Source organism: Acromyrmex echinatior, chromosome 10 (assembly GCF_024713525.1).
Source record: "Acromyrmex echinatior isolate Ae372 chromosome 10, ASM2471352v2, whole genome shotgun sequence".
Taxonomy (NCBI): domain Eukaryota; kingdom Metazoa; phylum Arthropoda; class Insecta; order Hymenoptera; family Formicidae; genus Acromyrmex; species Acromyrmex echinatior.
This window is the reverse complement of record NC_141861.1, coordinates 651521-673690: the sequence shown is the minus strand read 5'-3', so window position 1 is coordinate 673690 and position 22170 is coordinate 651521. Positions and strand designations below refer to the sequence as shown.

General features: G+C 29.0%; 2 protein-coding genes across 12 annotated transcripts; both read right to left on the bottom strand.

Annotated features, from left to right (window-relative positions):
* Positions 1-140: 140 nt before the first annotated feature.
* On the bottom strand, positions 141-5075 carry Lst8 (MTOR associated protein, LST8). The gene is made up of 7 exons (XM_011059492.2): positions 4763-5075; positions 4353-4505; positions 3057-3118; positions 2834-2984; positions 1588-1790; positions 872-1014; positions 141-686 (listed from the first exon to the last, which is right to left on the bottom strand). Exons 1-7 carry the CDS (start codon positions 4886-4888, stop codon positions 562-564), a joined length of 963 nt encoding a protein of 320 aa, XP_011057794.1. The 5' UTR covers positions 4889-5075; the 3' UTR covers positions 141-561.
* Positions 3057-21981, bottom strand: Gga (ADP-ribosylation factor-binding protein Gga). Of its 11 annotated transcripts, none has more exons than XM_087410456.1 (14): positions 18882-18971; positions 17685-18097; positions 17421-17621; positions 17214-17298; positions 16871-17077; positions 16409-16642; positions 14970-15143; positions 13789-14008; positions 12929-13264; positions 12661-12793; positions 11461-11804; positions 10720-10886; positions 9452-9562; positions 7839-8062 (listed from the first exon to the last, which is right to left on the bottom strand). In XM_087410456.1, the coding sequence occupies exons 6-14, from the start codon at positions 16625-16627 to the stop codon at positions 7970-7972; spliced, it is 1797 nt and encodes a 598-aa protein (XP_087266582.1). In that variant the 5' UTR covers positions 16628-16642; positions 16871-17077; positions 17214-17298; positions 17421-17621; positions 17685-18097; positions 18882-18971; the 3' UTR covers positions 7839-7969. The 11 variants fall into 11 exon arrangements, 10 of the variants coding, with proteins under 10 accessions (XP_087266582.1, XP_087266576.1, XP_087266577.1 ...); XM_087410450.1 differs by having other exon boundaries at positions 18817-18953; XM_087410451.1 differs by having other exon boundaries at positions 16871-16990; positions 18817-18953.
* Between the last annotated feature and the right edge of the window lie 189 nt (positions 21982-22170).

Below are 22170 nucleotides of genomic sequence, written 5' to 3'. Positions count from 1 at the left end.
AGACAATCTTTAGGCGTCCATTATTTCAGTCTGGAACGGACATACAATAGGCGTTCTTTAAATAGACACGTCCACACCACAGTTACGGCACGACATCGACTCAAGCGAGATTAGATTTTTACTTAATGTCATGACAATAATTTTAATGTAAATTGTTTTATTTTTATTATATTTATTAAATTACATTATTTTGTTATGATATTTAAATAATTATGCGCGCTAATTATAATATAAATAGACAGTAAGTAATGCATTCATCAATTGAAGAAATCGTGTAGTATGTAATGCAGAAAACTCGTAATTCAGAGGTCCTAAGCTCGATCTCACTAAGATAAGTATGTCTTTTTAAATTAATTTAAATAAATTATAAAAAATCATTTTTGTATCAGGCTGCTCCTCGCCCTGATGAAGTAAATTGCAATGTTGATGAAACGTTGGCATTCTAAAAATGGATTTAGACACGGAGATAACCCACGAAACGCATCTTTCTGTATAAACATTCTCATTCAAGGTTGAGTCATAGGTTGCTAAATCTAATATTTAAATATTTATTTTTTATTTCTAACTCGCGGAGACAATTTCATCGCGAAAAGCAAGAGCTGTGACAGCTTTCTGATGGCCTTGATATTCTCGTTCTACTGTTCCTGTAGATGCATTCCACAATCTTGCAACTCCATCTGAAGAGGCTGTAATATATAAAATAAAATAAAATAAAATAAAAGTATACTGGATATTTATAAAACTTTGATTACAAATTTTTTAACAAATTATGAATCGGAATATTTATTACAAATTACATAAGTATACATATATTTACGTGTAAATTCTTATTATTAGGGAAAGGGAATGTTTAAAAAGAAAAGATACTCACCAGTAAATACATATTGAGAATCTGCACTGAATGCTGCATCCCAAACCCAACGCTTTGCTTCATGTTGAAGTACTTGTACTTCGGAAAAATCTGTTGTTCTCCATACTCGCGCAGTTTGATCAGCCGATGTTGTTACCAACGATCTTAATAAATTAATTCGGATATAAAGCTGTATTCAGTAAAGGGTATAAAAAATTGTTGAAGATAGCATTGAAGATGCTATTATTTCTTTGTTAACGTTTTATAATAAACATTTTCGTGGAGGGCTCGATTATACCTATGAACGACTCGTAATGTAAAAAAAATGATATAATGCATTGTGCACAATGGCAATAGCAATATACTGAAAACAATCAATCAAATTTGACCGTAAATATATTTTCTTGCGTATAATATCGCTCGTATAATGGAACAGCCAGTCAAATTTGACTAGAAATTCACTCTGTTACTGCGCATTCATGGGAATGGTACACCTTACTTTTTATATCACGGCGGTAAGCCGTGTTATTCGGTGATCTTTAAAAATTAATATCTCGTTAATTATTACGAAAATTGCGAAATGATAAACTTTTTGACTCAGTTTAATTTGCTCACGAAAAGTAATCCCGTTATTCCGGGACCCTGCACTCATATGTAACATGTACATAAATAAATCCTTAAAATAAAATTAAAAATAATTTAAAAAATTTCTATCATGAAAATAAGGAAATACTCACGTAGAATCAGGACTGAATTTGCAACGAAGGGCATAACGTTTATGAGCTAAAAGCTTATGACGAGGATTAAGTTTTGTAGGTTCTTCTCCTATGCCTCCTGAAAGCGTCCAAATGTAGCAATGTCCTTTATTATTTACTGCAGCCATATAAGTGCCATCTTGATCTATTGTAATATCCTGAATCGAAGATTCAGCTTCAGGAATCTATAATAAAAATATTTAAGTAATAAATTGTATACGGAGTATTCAGTTTTCTGATAAAGCGCTTGTGTGCAAGTAGCGCGGACTAAACTGAGTCGAAAGTCCTCTATATACAGTTTTTATTATTTTCGTAATAACGAGAAATTAATTATTAAAGATTGCTAAATAAACACGTATCATCCACTCGGCCTATTGCTAAATGCATGCGGAATTATTTATTATAAATGGCAATAGTTACGCACGAGCGTGAAAGGAAACAGCTCCCCGTGTCGAGTGATCGTATTTCGCTACGTGTGTACTTGACATTGGCAATAGTTGGAACGGATACGCACTCGGTAATCTTTAACAATTAATTTCTTATAAACTATTGCAAAAATTATAAAATAATATAGAACTTTCGATTCAGTTTAATCCACTTTACTTGCACATGAGTACTTTGTTAAAACTTGCCGAACACCTTGTACATTATTTATATAAATATTTTAATATAGATATATAGAAAGTAAAATCTTTGTAATTTCTCGCGAATTTAGTTTCTAAATATATTTCTATATGTAAAATTTTCAACCAAGTAAGAAGTGCTACTAAAAGTTAGATGTTAGATGTTAGAATAATAATTCTATATATGATTTATTTAAAATACATTTTACTTCACCGATTGTACGCTGATTGCTTACGCCAAAAACTTCCTTTTATACATAGTTACGACAAATATTCACATGTTTTGATGGTTGAATTGGACGTCTGCATTGCAGGAAGTCCTCGGCGCAAGTAATTGATGCGCAGTCAGTTGAAGTAAAATCTTCCCTTTGGGTGATCATGTGAAGTAAAATATATTTAAAATAAATTTCATGTTGAATTATTATATATATAATAATTACTACAATATCTAACTTTAATCGTAATAGTGCTTCTTAGTTGATTTATTCGTATAGGAAGCTTTCCAACAAACAGACACTGTGTCATCTGTGTCTCTCTTATTGGAAAGCTCCCATAGTCTTATTTCTGACTTATTGTAAAATTTTTAGATATAAAAAATAACATACTAATTGTTCATTATGATCAGAACGAAGATCCCATAAATGTATGACTCCACTTTGATCGCCAACAATTAGTTCTGCTTGATTGGGATGTAAACACACACAATTTACAGGTGCAGATACTTGAAATATTCTTTGGCATTGAAAGCTGCTAGATCTATCATTAAATTTATATTATTGAAAATAGAATTAAAAATATAAACCATTCTTATTTCTATATAAAATTTACCTCAAATCCCATACTCTTGCAGAACAATCTTCTCCTCCTGTATACATCCACTTTCCTTCCTCCTATTTGTAAAAAATATTTCCTTTTGAAAAGTGAAAATGAGGAACAACTTTCAGAGGTCTTGACCTTGATAATAACTTATCAAGGTCATGACCTTGAACAATATTCAAATAAAATTCTAGCCATCAGTCAGACATCTTGAATAATATTAATGTCAGCAATACCAAGCCTTTATCAACCCATATCTCGAAAAATATTTAATCAAAAGGAGTTTTATTCCTGTGTTTTAAAAAGATCTTAATGTTAAATATACAAGAATTGAATAAAAAGTGAGGATTTCCATTAAAGATTTTGGAGTTAATTTTGAGAGCTTTTTCATATTTGCGTTCAAAATCAAATGCAGAGTATCGCCATTTGATGTATTTATTCAAACTTTTCAATTTTTTTATGAAATATTTATGTGTGCACGCGCGCTCGTGTATACGAGAGAGAGAGAGCTGTTGCACACATCGATAATTGACTCATTTAGAGCCAGTTCTGTCTTCGTATAAACTATATAATAATTTATTTAATGAATAGATAAAAGAATAAAAGAGTAAGAGCATACAAAAATAAGAGAATTGGAGAGTGAGCTGAAGTTTATCGAAAGGTGGAACAATCCAGAGAACATGCATGTCTGAGAGATATCCAAAAGATGTCTTGAATTAGATGTCTTTAAGACATTTTTCAAACATTTTAAAAAGATGTCAGAAAATTATTCAAGTTTTGGAGCATGTGTAGCAATTTACATTATCAACTACAAATTTTATTTATATATTTATAATATATTTCTATAACATATTTATATAATAAATATATATAATATATTATTTTTTTATTTGTATAATATCGAGTGTATGACATAGTCACTTTGAATAAGATACATTATATGTAACCTATAAAAATATTGGATGTTATTTAATCTGACATTCTAATATTTTGTATTATATTAGTGTTTTACAACTATACAATTATACGAAGCTGTCTGTAAACATACATAAGGAAGTATGCAAAGCAGCAGATAAAATTATATGGTAAATTGGTATATGAATGATACTGATATATAAATCATACCTAATACAAATTTTTAATAACGATCTATCTATCACAATTATAGCAATAAGTTATTAGGAACAAGCAATTACAGACTTGCATGATTTTTGTGAGACATGCTTGGTTATCTGGGACTCTGTATAAAAGTACGTAAAATATGAAAAATTATTCTATATATAAAAATATATAATATAATCAAAAAACCTGAAAACCTAAACTGGTAATATTTTTTGATACTCCTTCATAGTTGATAACTGGATTAGGATTATTTGAAGCTAGATCATACATTCGTATATGCTGATATCCAGCAGCAGCTACAACATATTTGTCTGGTGTGATATCCAATGCGTTAACTTGCTGTGAATCTCGTTAAGAATATTAAAAAATTCACAATGAAAGCTTTAAAAAGTTTCTTATTAATAATTAAAATATGTAAAATTTTAAAAATATTTTTCTATTATAAATGCAATAATATTAAATTATAATTGCTATTTATTTTATCCACAATGAAATAAGACTTGTTTTAATAATATATTTACTGAATATAATTTAATAGAACAAAAACTATAGAATATATGCAAAATATTTTTTCGTTTATATGTAGTAAAGGATACAGAATCTGTATGTTGACAAGTACGTTGACAGACGCCTGTATGTGGTTGCCATATTTTGATAGTATGATCATAACCTCCCGTAACAAAAATCACTTGTTCATTGTTAATTGCACAATCAGCAGTCATTCTCAATTTACTTCAATTTATTTATATCACAAATTTAAAAAATTAAAATTGGTAATTATTCAGATTAGCTACACCAAACAAAATATCAATAAAATTATATTGTGTATTTTTATCATGCTTCATCACAGACATAGTCAAGAAATAAGAGGTTCGTGGTCTCTCTCTCTCTCTCTAGAAGTTTCCACTAGCGACACCAACATCAATTTTATAGAATGATGCGAACTATGTATCACATTATCGAGACTGTTGATAAAGTCGTAGCGGCGAAAATTTGATGTGGTACGAGTCTCATTATTTAAATAAAAAATTGATGTTAAGCGTAAGTCCGGCTACGTACATTCACAAATTATAATATAAAGATAATATATTAGGTCATCTAAAAAGTATCTGCGGTCACTAGATGTGTTGACCATCAACACCATCTGTGACAAAAAACCGCGGATACTTTTTAGATGACTCAATATATTGGGAGTACAAATTAGTTCGGTCCATTTTCCAAAAGATGGCTCCGGCTGTTATGATGGTTCATAATGACAGCTGATTTTGGCGTTTTCAGAGAGATTAGACATCTGCTAATAATATTCAGTTCATATCGCTTTGAGTTTCATACAAAAACCTGGATTTTTACTGTGTTTGAAATGTCGAGTTTTGTGTTAACCAAGCAGCATTTGCGGGAGGTTCTAATTTTCTGCTTTAATTGGAAGAAAAGTGCAGCTGAAGCCCATCGAATGCTTGTCGAAGTTTATGGTGACACTGCTCCAACTGATAAATCATGTAGGGAATGGTTTCGACGTTTCAAAGATGGAGATTTCAGCGTTGAAGACAAGCCTCGCTCTGGACAGCCAAAAAAATTCAAAGACAAAGAATTAGAGGCATTACTCGAAGAAGATCAGAGTCAAACGCAAGAAGAGCTTGCAGAATCATTGGGAGTAACTCAACAAACCGTTTCTATACGATTGAGAGCCATGGGAATAATTCAAAAACAAGGAATTTGGGTGCCTTTTGAACTGAAACCGAGAGACGTTGAAAGGCGATTTTTCACTTGCGAACAGCTGATTCAAAGACAACAAAGAAAAAGTTTTTTGCATCGGATTGTGACTGGAGGTGAGAAGTGGATATTCTATGATAACACCAAGAAGAAAAAATATTACGCTAAGCCCGATCAATCGTTGCCATCGACCTCAATATCAACACCAAAGCCGAACATTCGTGGTTCGAAGATCATGCTCTGTATCTGGTGGGACCAAAAGGGTGTTGTTTACTATGAGCTGCTGAAACCTGGCGATTCTATTACGGGCAATTGGTATCGGCTACAATTGATTCATTTGAGCCGTGCATTGCGAGAAAAACGGCCGGAATACGAGCAAAGACATGATAAAGTTATTTTTCTTCATGACAACGCTCGGACTCATGTCGTAAAAAAATATTTAGAAACGCTCAAATGGGATGTTTTACCGCACCCACCGTATTCTCCGGATATTGCTCCTTCTGATTACTGGTTGTTTCAAAGGATGCAGCACGATTTGGCAAGTCACCGGTTCACTTCTTTCGCAGAAATCGAAAATTGGCTCCAAAATTGGATCATCTCCAAGGATGAGTCATTTTTTCGAGATGGAATTCAAAAATTGCCTGAGAGATGGGAAAAAGTAGTAGCCAGCGATGGACAATACTTTAATTAATCTGTTCATTTTGTTTTGAAATAAATGCATTTTTGAACACAAAAAAACGGCAACAAAAGACCGAACTAATTTCCCAACATATATTTTACGTATATATTTATAATCACATAATTTTTCTTCCGCTACAGCTTGAATATATTAATTAATATTGGCATTGATTATATATGACCTTTTGCAGTATTATTGAAAAAAAGTATTCTTAATAATATACGGTTGATTTTTATTTTAGCAAAACATGACAGGCACCCATTCTTATATTTATATATACATATAAAATATATGTATGTTATCTTTATATTGCAGTTTGTGAAAATAAATCGCTGAAATAATTAAAATCTATCAAATTAATAGACTGTTTTATTTTAAGACCATTTTAAACGATGTCTTAAAATGCTATACGGCTCTCTGATTATGGCTTATAACATCTTAAGTTAGTCTCAAATATGAAAATCAAATACTATGAATATCCATGATTTTATCTACGTGTCACAAAAGTATGTAATTCCCAAAAATGGATATTGGTTTACGCATTATGCGTTATATTCGTATATAGATAAAAAAATTATCCAATTAAAATTCTGCATTTCTTTTCCTTTCATAAAATAAAAGATTCAGATTGATTATTTTGCTTTATGCATTATACGAAAATCTGTGCTCTGGCCTGCAGTTTGTTTTTGTTGACACGCACGCGTATATATAGTAAATAAACAAAAAAATATTTTCATTTGAAATTTGTAATTACATTCAGAATATGATTTCACTGCTACTATGTATAATAATTTAGACATAATATGACAAACTATCTCCTATAAAACTCATTCTGTAAGAAACATTTAGTATATTTTTCATCTTTCATTTTATTTCTTTATCCATTTAAGATAATCCATACAGAATTCATAATTACAAGATAGTCTTTAAAATATATTCTGTATTTTTATGGATATCTATAGCATTCTTAACAACATAATACTCATAAATTTAACTCTCTTCCTGCTCTCTCATTCAATCATTTATATGTAAAATGAAAATATCATACGAATAAATTACGATACATTTTCATTTTTCATAAATGTTATTAGAGTAGAACTTCTATACACAAGATATGGAAACGCTTACTATACGGTAGTAAGTAATACGTCAAGTATTTCCACATACTATGTACAGCAGCTGTAAGACTAGACGTTCAAGGAAAAATTAAAATGAGAAAAATTATTAAGAATATGAAGGTTTAACTGCAGATAATCTAAGCTTATAGTAGCGCAAAAAATGTCTAACAATTTTATAATTGCTTGTATTTTTGAATAATTGAAACGTTATTATATCATTTTCAACCTACTGAGGGCACACACGACAAGTATGAGTGTAGCATTGTATCGAGTTTACAACAGAGAATCACTGAATCTCACAGATTAGGTAACGTGTCCACTTCACCCATTTCTGTAACTGTTTCATCGTCCATTGTGTAGCTTAACATACACTTCAAAGATACAGGCTCCTGGAAGAAATAATCAATTTTTCCACATAAAAAGAAACATTAATTATAAACTCTTATAAAATCAATATCTCCTTTGCACTGCTTTCTCATTACTTCACATTTACTATTAGGTGCGCAACTAAGTTCTCGCTGTTATTTTGATACAAATGCCATGAAAATAACAGCGAGAACTTAGTTGCGCACCTAATACATATACATATATGCGTAAAGTGAAAATGTTTTTGTATAAGTTATAACTAAAATAACATTTTCATTGCACGCACGCACGCACGCACGCGCCACACACACACACACACACACACACACACACACACACACACACGTGCGCAAATTTTAAATATCTCACGTTTTACAAATATTTTATAAATGTATAAGTGCATATAGAGTTTGATCTAACGCACCATCTGCTAATGACAGATTCTTGAAGTCATTTAGACACGAAAATTCTAATATCAAAATGTTAAGGCTACGATAGTTTTCAAATAGTATGTGTTTAAAGATTTTCAATCAGGTCTAATATTCCCACGCTCAAGTCCGTTACAGTGAAGGTGCCCCTGGACATTGATGTTAAATATTATCTATTTTGCACACGTTTTATACACGTATTGCACGTGTATCATTTTACAAAAGTATAGAATTTGCTATAAAATTATGCACCAAGATTAATGTTTTGTACTCTTTTGCCTAGGGGCGTTCGACTTTCTTTGCGAAGTGAATTTCATCCCACCTTCCCTTTTTAGGAGCTTCTAACTTTTCACGCGAAGCAAATTTTATTCTACTCCCTTTTTTTTAAAGGGATCTACTCCTTCTCCCCTATCTAAGAGTATCTGACTTTCTACGCGAAGGAATGTACACCCTACACTCTCTATTTGCGGCATGACGACTATGCTCATACGTATGGTACTGTACGACTACAATCTGCATAGTATGGAAATACAAAATGATACTTGCATCGATTCAATCCATTATAATCGATGTCAATAAGAAAGGTAAACATAGCTTATCCTCAGTACATACGTATGAAAGCTCATAGTTTATATGACATATGGGGTGTCAAAAAATTATAATATTTATGATAATTAATAATATTTTAAATTATAATATTTATGATATTTTTTCTGTTAATAACTTTTTAATAAATTATGAACGACAGCGAAAATTTGTTCAACATCATTCAAAATCATGATCTTGACAACATATGTCAAAGTCAAGGTCATTTGAGGATAGTCTCTTATTTATTAGTTGCATATTTACCAAAGTTACCGTATATTATACATATTAATAATATAGTATTAATAATATTAATTAATTTAAATGTTTTTCATTTCAAATAATTGAACTATTAATTTATTTATGTCAAAAAGAATAATTATTATGTAATTGTATTACCTTGAGAGGATTTGCAATTAGCATAATCTGTGTGATTGCGGATGGAGGGAGGAATGGATTATGTGGTGGCAGCTTTGTTCCAGAAGGTGCCTGCAGTCTACATTTGCATTTCTATAATTATACAAAATCAAAGTTAAAAATATTTATTTAATTAAATGATTTAAAATTTCTCTAAAAATATTCATAAATCCTTAAATATTAAGATTTTTGGAGCTTTAGCATTCTGCCATCTTCTTGTTAAATCTTTTTTACGCATTGAACTTAAATTAAAAATTCTTTTAGATTTTATAGAACCTCGTATTTTTATATCTTATCCTAATAACAAGTTGCCTACAGGTTGCTATCAATATGCTTGAAACTATTTTGCTTAAATTGTTTTCAATATTAAAAAAAGCTACCTTCAATTTTTATTATTGGATTATCAATTTTTATTATTAGGTGTTGGAATTAATTCGTAGCGTTTTACAAGTGATGGGAAGTACTTTCATTAATGTATTTTTTAATGCTCATGTGAAATAAATAACATTCTTTCATTAAAAAACGCTACGAATTAATTCCAACACCTAATACCATTAATAGTTATAAACAACTTGATGGCAACAGTTGCTCTCTTACAACCGATCGTACAATTATTGAAAATCATAGAAAACAGTTTCTACTTAAAATCTTAAGTTGCCAATAATCTGGTGATATTTTAGGAAACCATTGTCACAAAAAAAAGATTTACACGGTTTTTACGAGATAAGCTATATGTTTTATTTACTTAACGATAAATATTTCAAAAAAATGTATTATACTTTCATCTTGGAGCCCTTGGTTCCTCTTAAAAAATTATTTCATTAGAACACAAAAAAGTCTTTCAATGTTCTTTAATCCTATTCTATGTGGTTTTTAAATTTGGGAAATTAAACTCGCTGTGTCCTTCTAATGGCATGCTGCGGATTGCTCGACAATGCACCATTTTCATTCAATTAACAGAAATAGACTACATATTTTACGGTTTCCAACAGATTATGGCAACTTTTATGGCAATAAGTATGCTATAGCATTTCCGCACATTTGCGCAAACAATCCTTAATATCGTATAATGTCTTTAGATTGTCTTAAACGAAATTACTATTTTGATAACAACATGATGACAACTAAAGGGAAACTTGTGCTAAGCACCTATTTCCTTTCTTATTATACAGAAGAAAGTGTTAAGTTATATCGAAAATTTATGTACTTTATATGAGAAATTTAGAAAATTTTCAATCTTCAATACTTACCTTAGACACAACTGCTTGAAATAAATAATTACTAAGTGGCTTTGCGTTTTTACTCATTGTAGTAATTACTATTACAGATACATCTGATCTAGGGCTATCCTGAGCAAAATGAAGCACCACACTTACGCCATTTTTTTCCTCAATTACTGTTATAGGTGGATTTGTCCCTGTGAAATAATTAGCATTATAATTATTTTTAAATTATATGCACATGCACACGCGCACGCGCGCGCACGTATGTACGCACACAGGCGTGTATGTATACACTGTGATTCACCTAAAACAAAACACAGAAATATGTTGAAAATTGAACTTGGTAGACAAAAATGTTTCAGATAAAAGTTGTATGGCTCGATGGCATGTAAATAATGATAAAATCAATTTTCAAAAATCTATTTTTTTAAGTATAGAGATTACATTTTCTTAAATAGAATAATGATTAAATAGAATAATTAGAGGAATTATATTATGTAAAAAAATCATATTATTAAATTTAAAAAAAGTGAAGGGGACTTTCATATGATCTTGAAAAATCGATTTTTAGAAAATTAATTTTACATTATTTAGCCTCCTTCAAATCATGCAACACTTTTATCTGAAACATTTTTGCCTATCGGGTTTAGTTTTCGGTGTATTCCGGTATTTTATAGGTGGATCATTCTCTAAGAAATGTAGAATAAAAAAAATTAAAAACATGAACAAAGTAAAACAATGTCATGATAGATAAATTTATCTAATAACCTGGTTTAATATCTTCAAGGCAGACAGTGATATCAGTCAATGGTTTGATTTCAGGCTCAATATTTGCTATCCTTGACATACCATTCTGCAATTGCGTCATTTCCTGCGACTGTATTTTTACATCCATTATTTCTGAATTACTATTTTTCTTGCACAAATCAACATTAATTTTTGACGAATTTGAAGATGCAAAAATGTCTAAATTACTATTTTTTTCACATTTCCTCGTATTCGGTTGCTCTGTTGCAATATGTTGCGACATATTATTAGAATTATGGGACGAATTTTGTTTTCTACTGGGATCATAGATGTTTTGAATTTTTGTCACGTTATTATTCGTTTTGCTGCAAAAAATCAATTTTTTTTAAATTGTGAGTTTTGAAAATATTTTGAATATACAATTGAATTTAAAGTGGGATAAATAAAAAGTGTTAAATCACATGTCTGTAAAATTTATTTTAATACAAAAAAATATTTTAAACAAAAATTCTTTAATTTTGAAAGATACATAATAACAATTATGAGATTGACTTCGTCAAGATTAATATACTTCGTAAATTTTTTTATTATATATTCTTCTAGATAATATTAAAATATTTTTCAATCGATATAATTAAATTTTTTTTCATGAAGAATCTCTCAATTATTAGCCACAGAAATTATAGTATCATTGATAATATTCAAAATACTAGACGTCTGACCCTACGGATTCTCTTCCATCAAAACTATATAATGTGTATGAAGCACATTTCTTTACTTTCGATTTTTTGATATTAAAAATACACAACATTTTGTTATTTTTAAAAGAACAGTAGAACAATGGAAAGTGCTACCGGAATAATTATTATTTTCTGAAAATTAATAAAATGCCGTGCTAATTTCACAGAAGATTATATGATCTGCTAAAATTACGTAAACTTAATATCCTTCTCAAATCAATTATCATGTCAGTGTCATAAAATCCCCTACATATGACCTCTCATGTTTCCTTGACAGACAAATACTGACTGAGACAGTAATTAAAAATTATTCTCGGTATTGCAAAATCAAATTCAGTTTATCTTATTTATAATTGGTATATAAACTTCATGAAGGCCTTTTATGTCCGTTTAGAGATTGAGACTATTTTTTTATTTTCAGCACTTCCGAAATTTAAGATTTAAGATTCAATCTTCATCCAATATTCATAAATATGCTTACCCTTGTGACAAGCGTGTAGTTGACACTGTACCCGATAAACTTTGTTTAAGTAAAGTTTCGCCCAATTCATTCAATTCTTCCAATGCTTTTGCTTTACTATCTATTTTTTCTTCGTCAGTGTTGGTAATTTCGCCTACGGATTATCGTCATTTAGAAGAATAGTACAATATAATGAATAAATATAAATATAAAAAAAAATATTAAGTGCTTTATTATTTTGTAAGTCAATTATTTGCATTAAATTTTGTCAATTACAATTTATGCTCACTTTTCTTATTCATGGGCGAGATACTAATTGGTTGCATTATAGCGTTTGGCATTAAAAAATTTGTTTCAGACTTCATTGGTTTTTCTAGTACATTAAAGATATCTCCGAGCACATCCATATCTGAGCGATGATCCGTCGACGATGTGCTCTGCATCATGCTTAAACTGTTCTTACAGGATATCATCTCAGTGGGAGACGATAGATCCAGAAGGGATGGTTCATTGTAAGTTGGCTTAGAAGCCTCTGTCGTAGATTTGGGGAATTGCCCAAGAACGATAATAGACGTATACTTCTCAAAAACTTGATTCAACTCATCACTTGCAGCTAGTACATTACCTGATGTCACAGAATGCACAGAAAATTAATTAAAAAGATTAATGATTTGTTGATTATATAAACTAGGGTAACGAAAAAGATTGATGCAGATAAATAAGTAATAGGTATTGATGTCCAATAATCCAATAATTTTAAGGCGCCTTCAAACGATATGGCCAACGTATGCCAACATTAGCAAATATCATGGCATATATAATTATTATTTATATCGAATGTAGTCAATATTTAACGAATGTGTGCAGAGTTGATGTATACATTGGCCATATCGTCTGGAAACATCTTCATGATATGTCATTTTTTATAAAATGTCATGTTTTATAAAATAATTCGATATCTAAATTGAAATACTTCACATATTTTTAACTCGTTATATTATATAAAATGTACAGATTTTCAGTTCTGAAATATGTATAATTGCTTAAATTTTTTAAACTAAATTATATTATAAACGTAAACAAAATTTTTTAGACTAGTTATAAAAAAATGAATAAATTGTTTAGATATAACAAGATATGACAAGCTACCAAGCATTTCAACATTGCCCTGAGTTTCGCTGGCGAGTCTCAACAAAATAGGTTTCAATCGCTCGCATGCTTGATACAACTCTTTCATTAATTCAAGATCCTCTGTACTAGTTTCATTCTGATTATACGAATCTAGCATTTCTGACAGTAGCATTACATTGTTTTGAACAGATTCTAATTCCATGCCTCTTCGCGAGTTTAACTGCAGTCGTTCCTCATCCTACAAAAAGAGATATCTGTAATGAAAATCTTTAAAAATATAAATATAAATTCAAAAATTAAAGTATATCAAAATAAGAAACAAGAAAAAAAAAGAAATACAATTGACGCTCCTTATTTTTGAATTCACGATTTATAATCGACATAATTGTGATCGCATTTCTTTATTCGCGATAGATATTGCAATATTTGCGAATACAACTGCGAATACAACTTGCGAATACTTATCGCACATGTATGTAATTATATCATTTTGATCTTGATTTGATTTAAAATCCAATGGATTATTCTTTAACAAGGAAATTTTTTCATTAATTACAATGAATTGTAAATTCCCTTTCACAATTAAAGTATAGATAGTAACGTAATGCTAAATAATTTTATATAAAATGAAAAAAATATTTGAAAATTACAGTTTAGTTATTGACTTCTGGATAGTAATCATGTAACTTTTTCCCTAAAGTTAATTAGATTTGATTCTGCTTACATTATTCCGTTAATTTATAAAATGTAAAGTAATAGCTTTCACTATAAAATTTAATTTATCTTTTAGTAACATAAAAACCATAATTTTAACAAAAATAAGTTGAAAGACATTCACTATGTGTGCAAACAATATTGACAAAATGTATTGATGTTTTTATTACTACTATAAATTATGTATTACTTATAAAATAAATTTTCCAAATCAATTAACAACTAAAATTAATTAAAATTATATATTAAATACACATTTTCATATACATTACATATTTTATTTTATTTTAAATAAAAATTATATTTTTCTCTTTGATTTTTATTTAATTTTTTTTAAACGTATCTCATTTACTATCATATATTTAACCATTCCATATTCACGGATTGTCGTATCGGTAAGACCTGCGAGTAAAGAGCGTCGATTGTATTTGAATTTCAATTTCTTTAAAGATTTTATATCAAATATCTCTCTAAAATGTAGATACCTCTTTCACCATAAATTTAATCAGTCGGTTTGCAGATTGTAAATCAGAAGGATCCTTACTATGAAGTAATCTACGCAAATGCTTTGACATCTCTTCATTTTCGAATATATTATTTTTTATCTTAGACGATTTTTTACTTTCTTCATTGTTTGCCATTATAAATGCAGCATCTTCCTGTAATTTATTCTTATCCCGTATATTGCAAATCTTTAATAATTAACTAATTAATAATTCAATCTAAATATTTATAATACTATTGAAACAAATGTTACAATGAGATAAAAGAATATAATTAAAAAAAAAAAAAAAAATATATATATATATATATTAGGTGTTGGAATTAATTCGTAGCGTTTTACAAGTGATGGGAAGTACTTTCATTAATGTATTTTTTAATGCTCATGTGAAATAAATAACATTCTTTCATTAAAAACGCTACGAATTAATTCCAACACCTAATATATATATATATAGAGAGAGAGAAAGTAGTAATAAAATTAAGATGATATCCTACACAATAATAACAATAATTATAATAAAGATATAGTTAAAAACAGTTCGACAATTAAGTTTACAGATAAAATGTGATTAAGTATAATTTATAATTCAAACAGAGAGAAATTTAAGAGAATCCTTTTTCCTGTAATCGCAAAATGCCCCACGCACTACTGTCCTCTGAAGAAGTGGATGTAAACTATACAGTATTCATTTTTTTGCGTATTCCATTTTTTTTCTGATGGAAATAAATCGCTGAAATTGTTGAAATCTCAATTATTTAATTTGATAGATTTTAATTATTTCAGCGATTTAGTTATTTTAGCAATTTATTCACTTCTCATGAGCAGATAGGACGAACTAAATTAAGTTTTAAAAATTAATATCTCATTAATTATTGCAAAAATTACAAAATAGTACAGCACTTTTCAACTCAAGATCAGTTTCGTTCTATTTACTTATGATATTTTATGATATGATATGATGATTGTCAAAGACATTTAAATATTTCGGAAATAATTTAAATTTTATTGTAAACAAAAATCTTGAAATACCCTTGCAACTAAAAATTCAGAGGATTTAAATTGATTTAAATTAAGGTAATGTGTAAGTGAAATGCATGTATATTTGATCTTCTGCTTACTATGTAATTATTTTTGCTGTAAATAAAAAAAATGTTTATTTTTTATTTACAATTTAAAAAAGTGTTTCCAGATCTTATACATACAACTTTTTTTATTTTTATCAATTAGAATAATTTCTACAACTCTATATATAAGAGGGTAAACTGAATTCCAGATTGTTTTTGTTGATGATTGTTATATTGAGCTATATAATAAATTGAATACTTTGTGTTTTTAATATTGCTATGTTAGAAAAACAGGAAAATATCTGTAAACATAATTGTCAGACTATATATAAATGTAACATTTGACAAAGGTAACCTCGATGACTCCTTGCTTCTTCAACATTTCATAAGCCTCCTTAATTTTTGATTCGCGAGGATATTCTTTGATCCATGCATAAAGAAGTTGCAGAACCTTTTGTCGTACACTCGCTGTAGTGCGATTACCTAAATACTTTGGCGAAACCAATTTTATCATCTCATTAAGGAAACGAAATTTACCAACTTCCGCATGAAATAATGGGCCACATCTCTTCATACAAGTATCTAATAACTGGAAAAATAAAAATCTACATATACAAGTCGTGTATTTAAAATTTTATAAATTTGAAATTCTCAAAATCTCGTTGAGATCTTATTATAAGATTAAAGTATTTGTTATCTTATTTATATTGTTTTAAAAGAACCTCAGGTTTTATTTATTAAGGGTCACGAGCGAACATATTTGACTTCTACGTGTGTATATTTGTAAAGAAAGAAATTGACAAAAATAATAACATACCCAAGTGAGGATTTTTACAAATATTTTGTGTTGATCCAATGTCGAAGCAGTAGCGTAGTAAAGGAAGAGAGGGCGGAGAGAGCGGAGCCCACCCCAGATTATCCGTGCTAAGACCCCCGTCTTACAAGGTCGATTCAATAGTATTTACATATACTTCCTTGGATGCATTTCACTTAATGTTCGCATGCTCGCATGCATCATCTCATCCTTGTTTAATTTGATAACAAAAAGGATGAAATGATATTTGCAACGTTAAATGGAACGCACCTCTCGTTATAAGCAGAAAAGGGCAAAAGATTTCGGACAAAACACAAAAGAAGAACTAAATCAGTGAAATTGTTACCTTTTACAGCGAACTTTCTTTTTTACAACAGGTATAAGTTCTGTCTCAGGCATTGTCTTCCCTTACTACGCCACTGTGTTGGAAGCTGAAAGAATGACCGCAAAAAAGATGAATTTTTCATTCCATTTTTTAGTTCTCGATTGTGGAATCGAATTTTATGCCAAATGATAGCTCATGATGAGACATTAATCACAAAAACAGTTTTACCTTGAATATATGATTGGTTTTAAACAAGTTGCTAAAACAAGAAAATTAATGGAATGCTATGCAAGCTCAAGCTATGCAAGCATTTAATCCCAGAATCTTCGCAAATAAAGCTGGCTGCTGCCTTGGTTCTTCCCCACATTCACTATTGCTGTGCAATCTTTACAGACACGATCGCTGAACTTGAGCCCAAACGCAATAGAACTATAAATTCATGTATTAGATTCATTTATACTGTGAGAAGAGATGAATACATAAACGTCTTACTATAGACATGCTTATTAGTTAAAAGTCAATGTTTTGTCTTTTGTACAATATCCTACGAAACGGGACCACCTAGATCTCTATTTTCAAATTTTTTTACTTTGTTCTCAATACATCAAGCAGAACGCCTCTAGATCTGTTGATTCTGTCACAATATCGTACTGAGTTTTTAAGGTTTTTTTTTAATTTTATTGCCATTTTATTATAGATTTTCCATTTTATATACGTTACTTATTCTCTGTTGCAATATTTAAACAGCGACTCTATGCGCATTTACTCAAACATAGCTGTCTTTTTATCTAAGTGTGTTGTTTACTGCTGCTTGCATAATAATTTGAGGTATGTCGTAAAGATCTATGTGTAATATGCACACCAAATATACTCCTTGTCTTGTATAGGCTTTAATTATTATTAGTCTATAAAATAAAAAATATTTAAAAATAAAATTATTATTATTGTACATTAACTATTATATGTTTTATCATTAAGACAAAAAAAAAAAGAAAATTCTTTGTCTTAAATAAAACATAATTAATACACAATAACAATTTCCTTTTTGAAAAATTTTGTTTTCAAAGCAAATCGAAATAATTTCGAACATGATTTAACATCGATGTCTTAACAAAAAATGTATAATTTGCTTGTTTAAGAGTCTAGCGATGAATATATTCATCTTCTATTAAGAAATGTTTATAAAGCATAAATATCAAAATAAGCTTCAAGTAATATTTCAATTCGATGAAATTTCGTTGACTTTGACGTCGATTTGATGTTAATTAGATGAGTCATTTCTCATTCGTTCGTGGCCCATTTTGCCCGAGATTCTTTCATTCTTTTTAGTTTTATAAATAGTATAGAACTTTTAAGAAACATTTTATATATATAAAATATTTATTAAAATACTTTATAATATATTTATATATTTTATATATTTCATTTTAATAAATATTTTTAATAATAATAACCGCACTATTTAAATAAAAATTTATAAATAATAAATTTATTATTAATAAATTTATAGAGCCCATTTATCAACTATAAATATGTTAATTATCCAAATAGATTTAAACGGTTTTTTTTTATTTTAACACTATATTAAAGCATTAAATTCATAAAATATTTAAAAACAACATACCGAAAGTGCTTGCAGTGCTTCTGATTCATTAAGTGATTGAATTTGTATTGCTAATAACTTGATACCTATTTGTATGCCCTCTGCTTCTTTAGTAAGCATCACACAAAATGCTTCAATCGCTGCTACGTCTGGCTTCTGATTTTGTGGATTTGTAACTCTCTCTATAATATTTTATATATACATATTAATATATATTAATGTGTCAATAAACATAAATACACACGCGTGCGCACATGCATACACACGCATGCACGCACAGTTCTATCATCAATGATTATATTTTTTATTTCCAAAACAATAAAGATACATGTCATATTAAATAATTTAACGTAAATTCTATTATAAACATAGAAGTCATTCATAAAAATTATTTAGTAGAAGAAAAAGAAGTTTTTATCATAACGTAATATTTAACATTACGTTATGAATTTCTGTGTGTTGATGTAAGTTTACGTACATGCTTCCGTTTACGATCTGAAAGCCTATTATACGGTTCCTGAAACAAGATAAAAATTACAAAACTGATGAAATTCACTAGATATTGACCAATTAAGTTATTAATATTTTAATAAGTTAGTTCACTTTTTTGTAATTTTCACCTCGTTTCCAGAGCCTTAATAGGTTCCTATTATTTAATGTTATGTAACGCGTTAAGGCCCATCAGACTTGCATAATCGTATGAACGTATGCAAAAAGAAAATTATTCAATCGCATTTTACGTCCTTATGATAGAAATGTAATTGGATAGTTTTCTTCATAAATCTTTACATTAGGGGACACCTCGCTAATAATGCTGATATTATATGTTATAAAAATGAAGAAAAATTAATACTGATCAACTTTTCCTTATAAATTCATTAGAGGATATGTGGTATGCTAAATGTAATAAAACTTAGTATACCCTCATCTCTAGAACACATATGTCAAGGTCAAGATGATCGATGAAGTATTTCCTAATGTAAAGAAATACTTTCTTTTATGCATATAATCATACAGTTATACAAGTTTGTCTGAATAGGTCCATAGGATGTTCTTGTGTTCAGAGCCTTGTCCTTTTTCTTCATTTTTTTACCGCCCGAAATAAAAACTGATAAATTTCAAAAGAAACAAGACTGTCGATAAAACAGTCATAGGTTCGGTTTTTTATTGAATATTCTATCTTATTCAATGGATAAAATATCAATCAGGTTAAGCCTAAGCACAAATTATTAATCTGATAATGAAAAACCGGACCTAAGACTATCTTATCGATAGTTCTTCATTTATGATAATGTCATGGATGAAACTCCCATTGTAAAACAACATCATTACGTTTAGCAGTGATGTTACGTTTACAAGTCAACTAGATAATGAAAAACCGAGCCATAAGGAGAGAAAAAGATAAGAAATAAAAAGCAAGAAATAGAACACAGAACGCATTGTTAGATTAATCTTATCAGTTAGGAAGCCATATTGCGCGATGAAAAATAGAAAGATACCTAGCAAAATGTTAGCAATTTGCTTATAAATTACTGACAAATTCGATCAAAATTTCAACAACTAAATTTGCATTAAGCTTATATTAATGTAAGAACAAATTGTTAACAAAAATCAAACAAGGATCAATTCTTATCAATTTTATGAAATTCTCAAGCTTTACATGATTTTTGTTGACAATAAATATTAACTATATTTGTCTGTTTTTCAGTAAACGAGAATGGATTAAAATAGAAATTTTAATCCATTTGAATCCATTCGATTGCGTACTTCAGTAACATTCGTGATTTATTTCTATTTTCTGGGGTTCAATTGGATAGCAAAATTTTTTTAAATTTAATAGGATTGAAAAACTGTATTTCATATTCATAATTTTGAATTGAACAGTATTCACGATATACTTATAGAATTAAAATTTTTTTGGAAAGGCATAAAAATGTGCTTCATGCAATTCTAATATAAATAAAAATGCATTGGGATTCATTTCAACGTTTGTGAATGCATACTTCTGAAAATCTGAATCTATTCCAATCCATTTCAATCCATTCTTTTTCAATCTATTTACTGAGGCTTTAATATACATAACTTTTATGAATGATCACTATATTCGTGAGGCTAATATTCAGTTTGAATTGTTTATGTTGATATGGTCCTCATATTTCTTGGCCTACTTCTTTAGGAAATGAATATAGATGATCTCTACATATATTAAATACTCAGCAAACGAGAATGGATTGAAATGAATTGAAATGGATTCAGATTTTCAGAAATATTGATTCACGAATGTTAAAATGAATGCTTTTCGATCCTGAATGCATTTTTATTCATTTATAGGAATTGGATGGAGTATATCTCTACCTTTCAATCTAAAAATAATATTAGCTTTTTCTGTGCAAAACAACACAATTGTGAATATTCAATTCAAAATTTGGAATAGGAAATGTAGTTTTTCAATACAATTGCATCCAATTGAATCTAATTGAATCCAATTGGATCCAATTAAATCCAAAAAAAGTATTCGCTATTTAAAATACACATTCGGATAGAAAAAAATTTCAATCCATTTTAATCCATTCTCGTTTGCTGGGAGAGAAGTATATATGTACGTAGATAATGTAATAGAAAAATCATAATAAAATAAGCTTAATTAATATTAAAAATTTGACACATTTAAATAGAAAACAAAACATTGTAAATCAATTGTGTAGTTCTTATTATACTCACGTATTAGAGCTTCTAAGCTAGTAGTCACCACATCCATGCTTAAAATCGTAATTATTTAATGTTATATATAATTTCCAGATTTACAGGAAACTAAAAGAGCTTACAGCATTTTTTATATTAGGAATATTTCTGTAAATACATTTCAATTATCACTCAGAACAAACGTCACAATCGTAAATTGTTATATTGTTATGTCTGAGAATCAAAATGTCAATTTTAATTTTTTATTATTGGTTTTTAATTAATATAAAACAAATCTAGTTGCTTTATCGTGTCTAATTTATTTGCTTGTTCCATGAGTTTTTTAAATATGGAATAACTCTTTCTGTTACGGAAAACATCTCACTTTTTTTGTTATGCGTCAATTCACAATACTCTAAACAGGTATACTTTACAAGCTATGACAGTCATAACAGTGAGAAAATACAGAGAAAGGAAACCTTCGCCATATGCCTCCTGCATACTGAATAACTGAACGGGTGATAAGTGACAAGCGATATCCAATGAGAAAGCTCTGTTTTTTTGCACGTGACGATGCGTAGCAGAGTTCTCATTGGGTGCTTTTCAATTGCTTGACACAAGCATAGTAAATTAATTCACATATTTTTTCAGTGTTAATAAATAATATTAATAAATATTTAACCCTTTTAATTA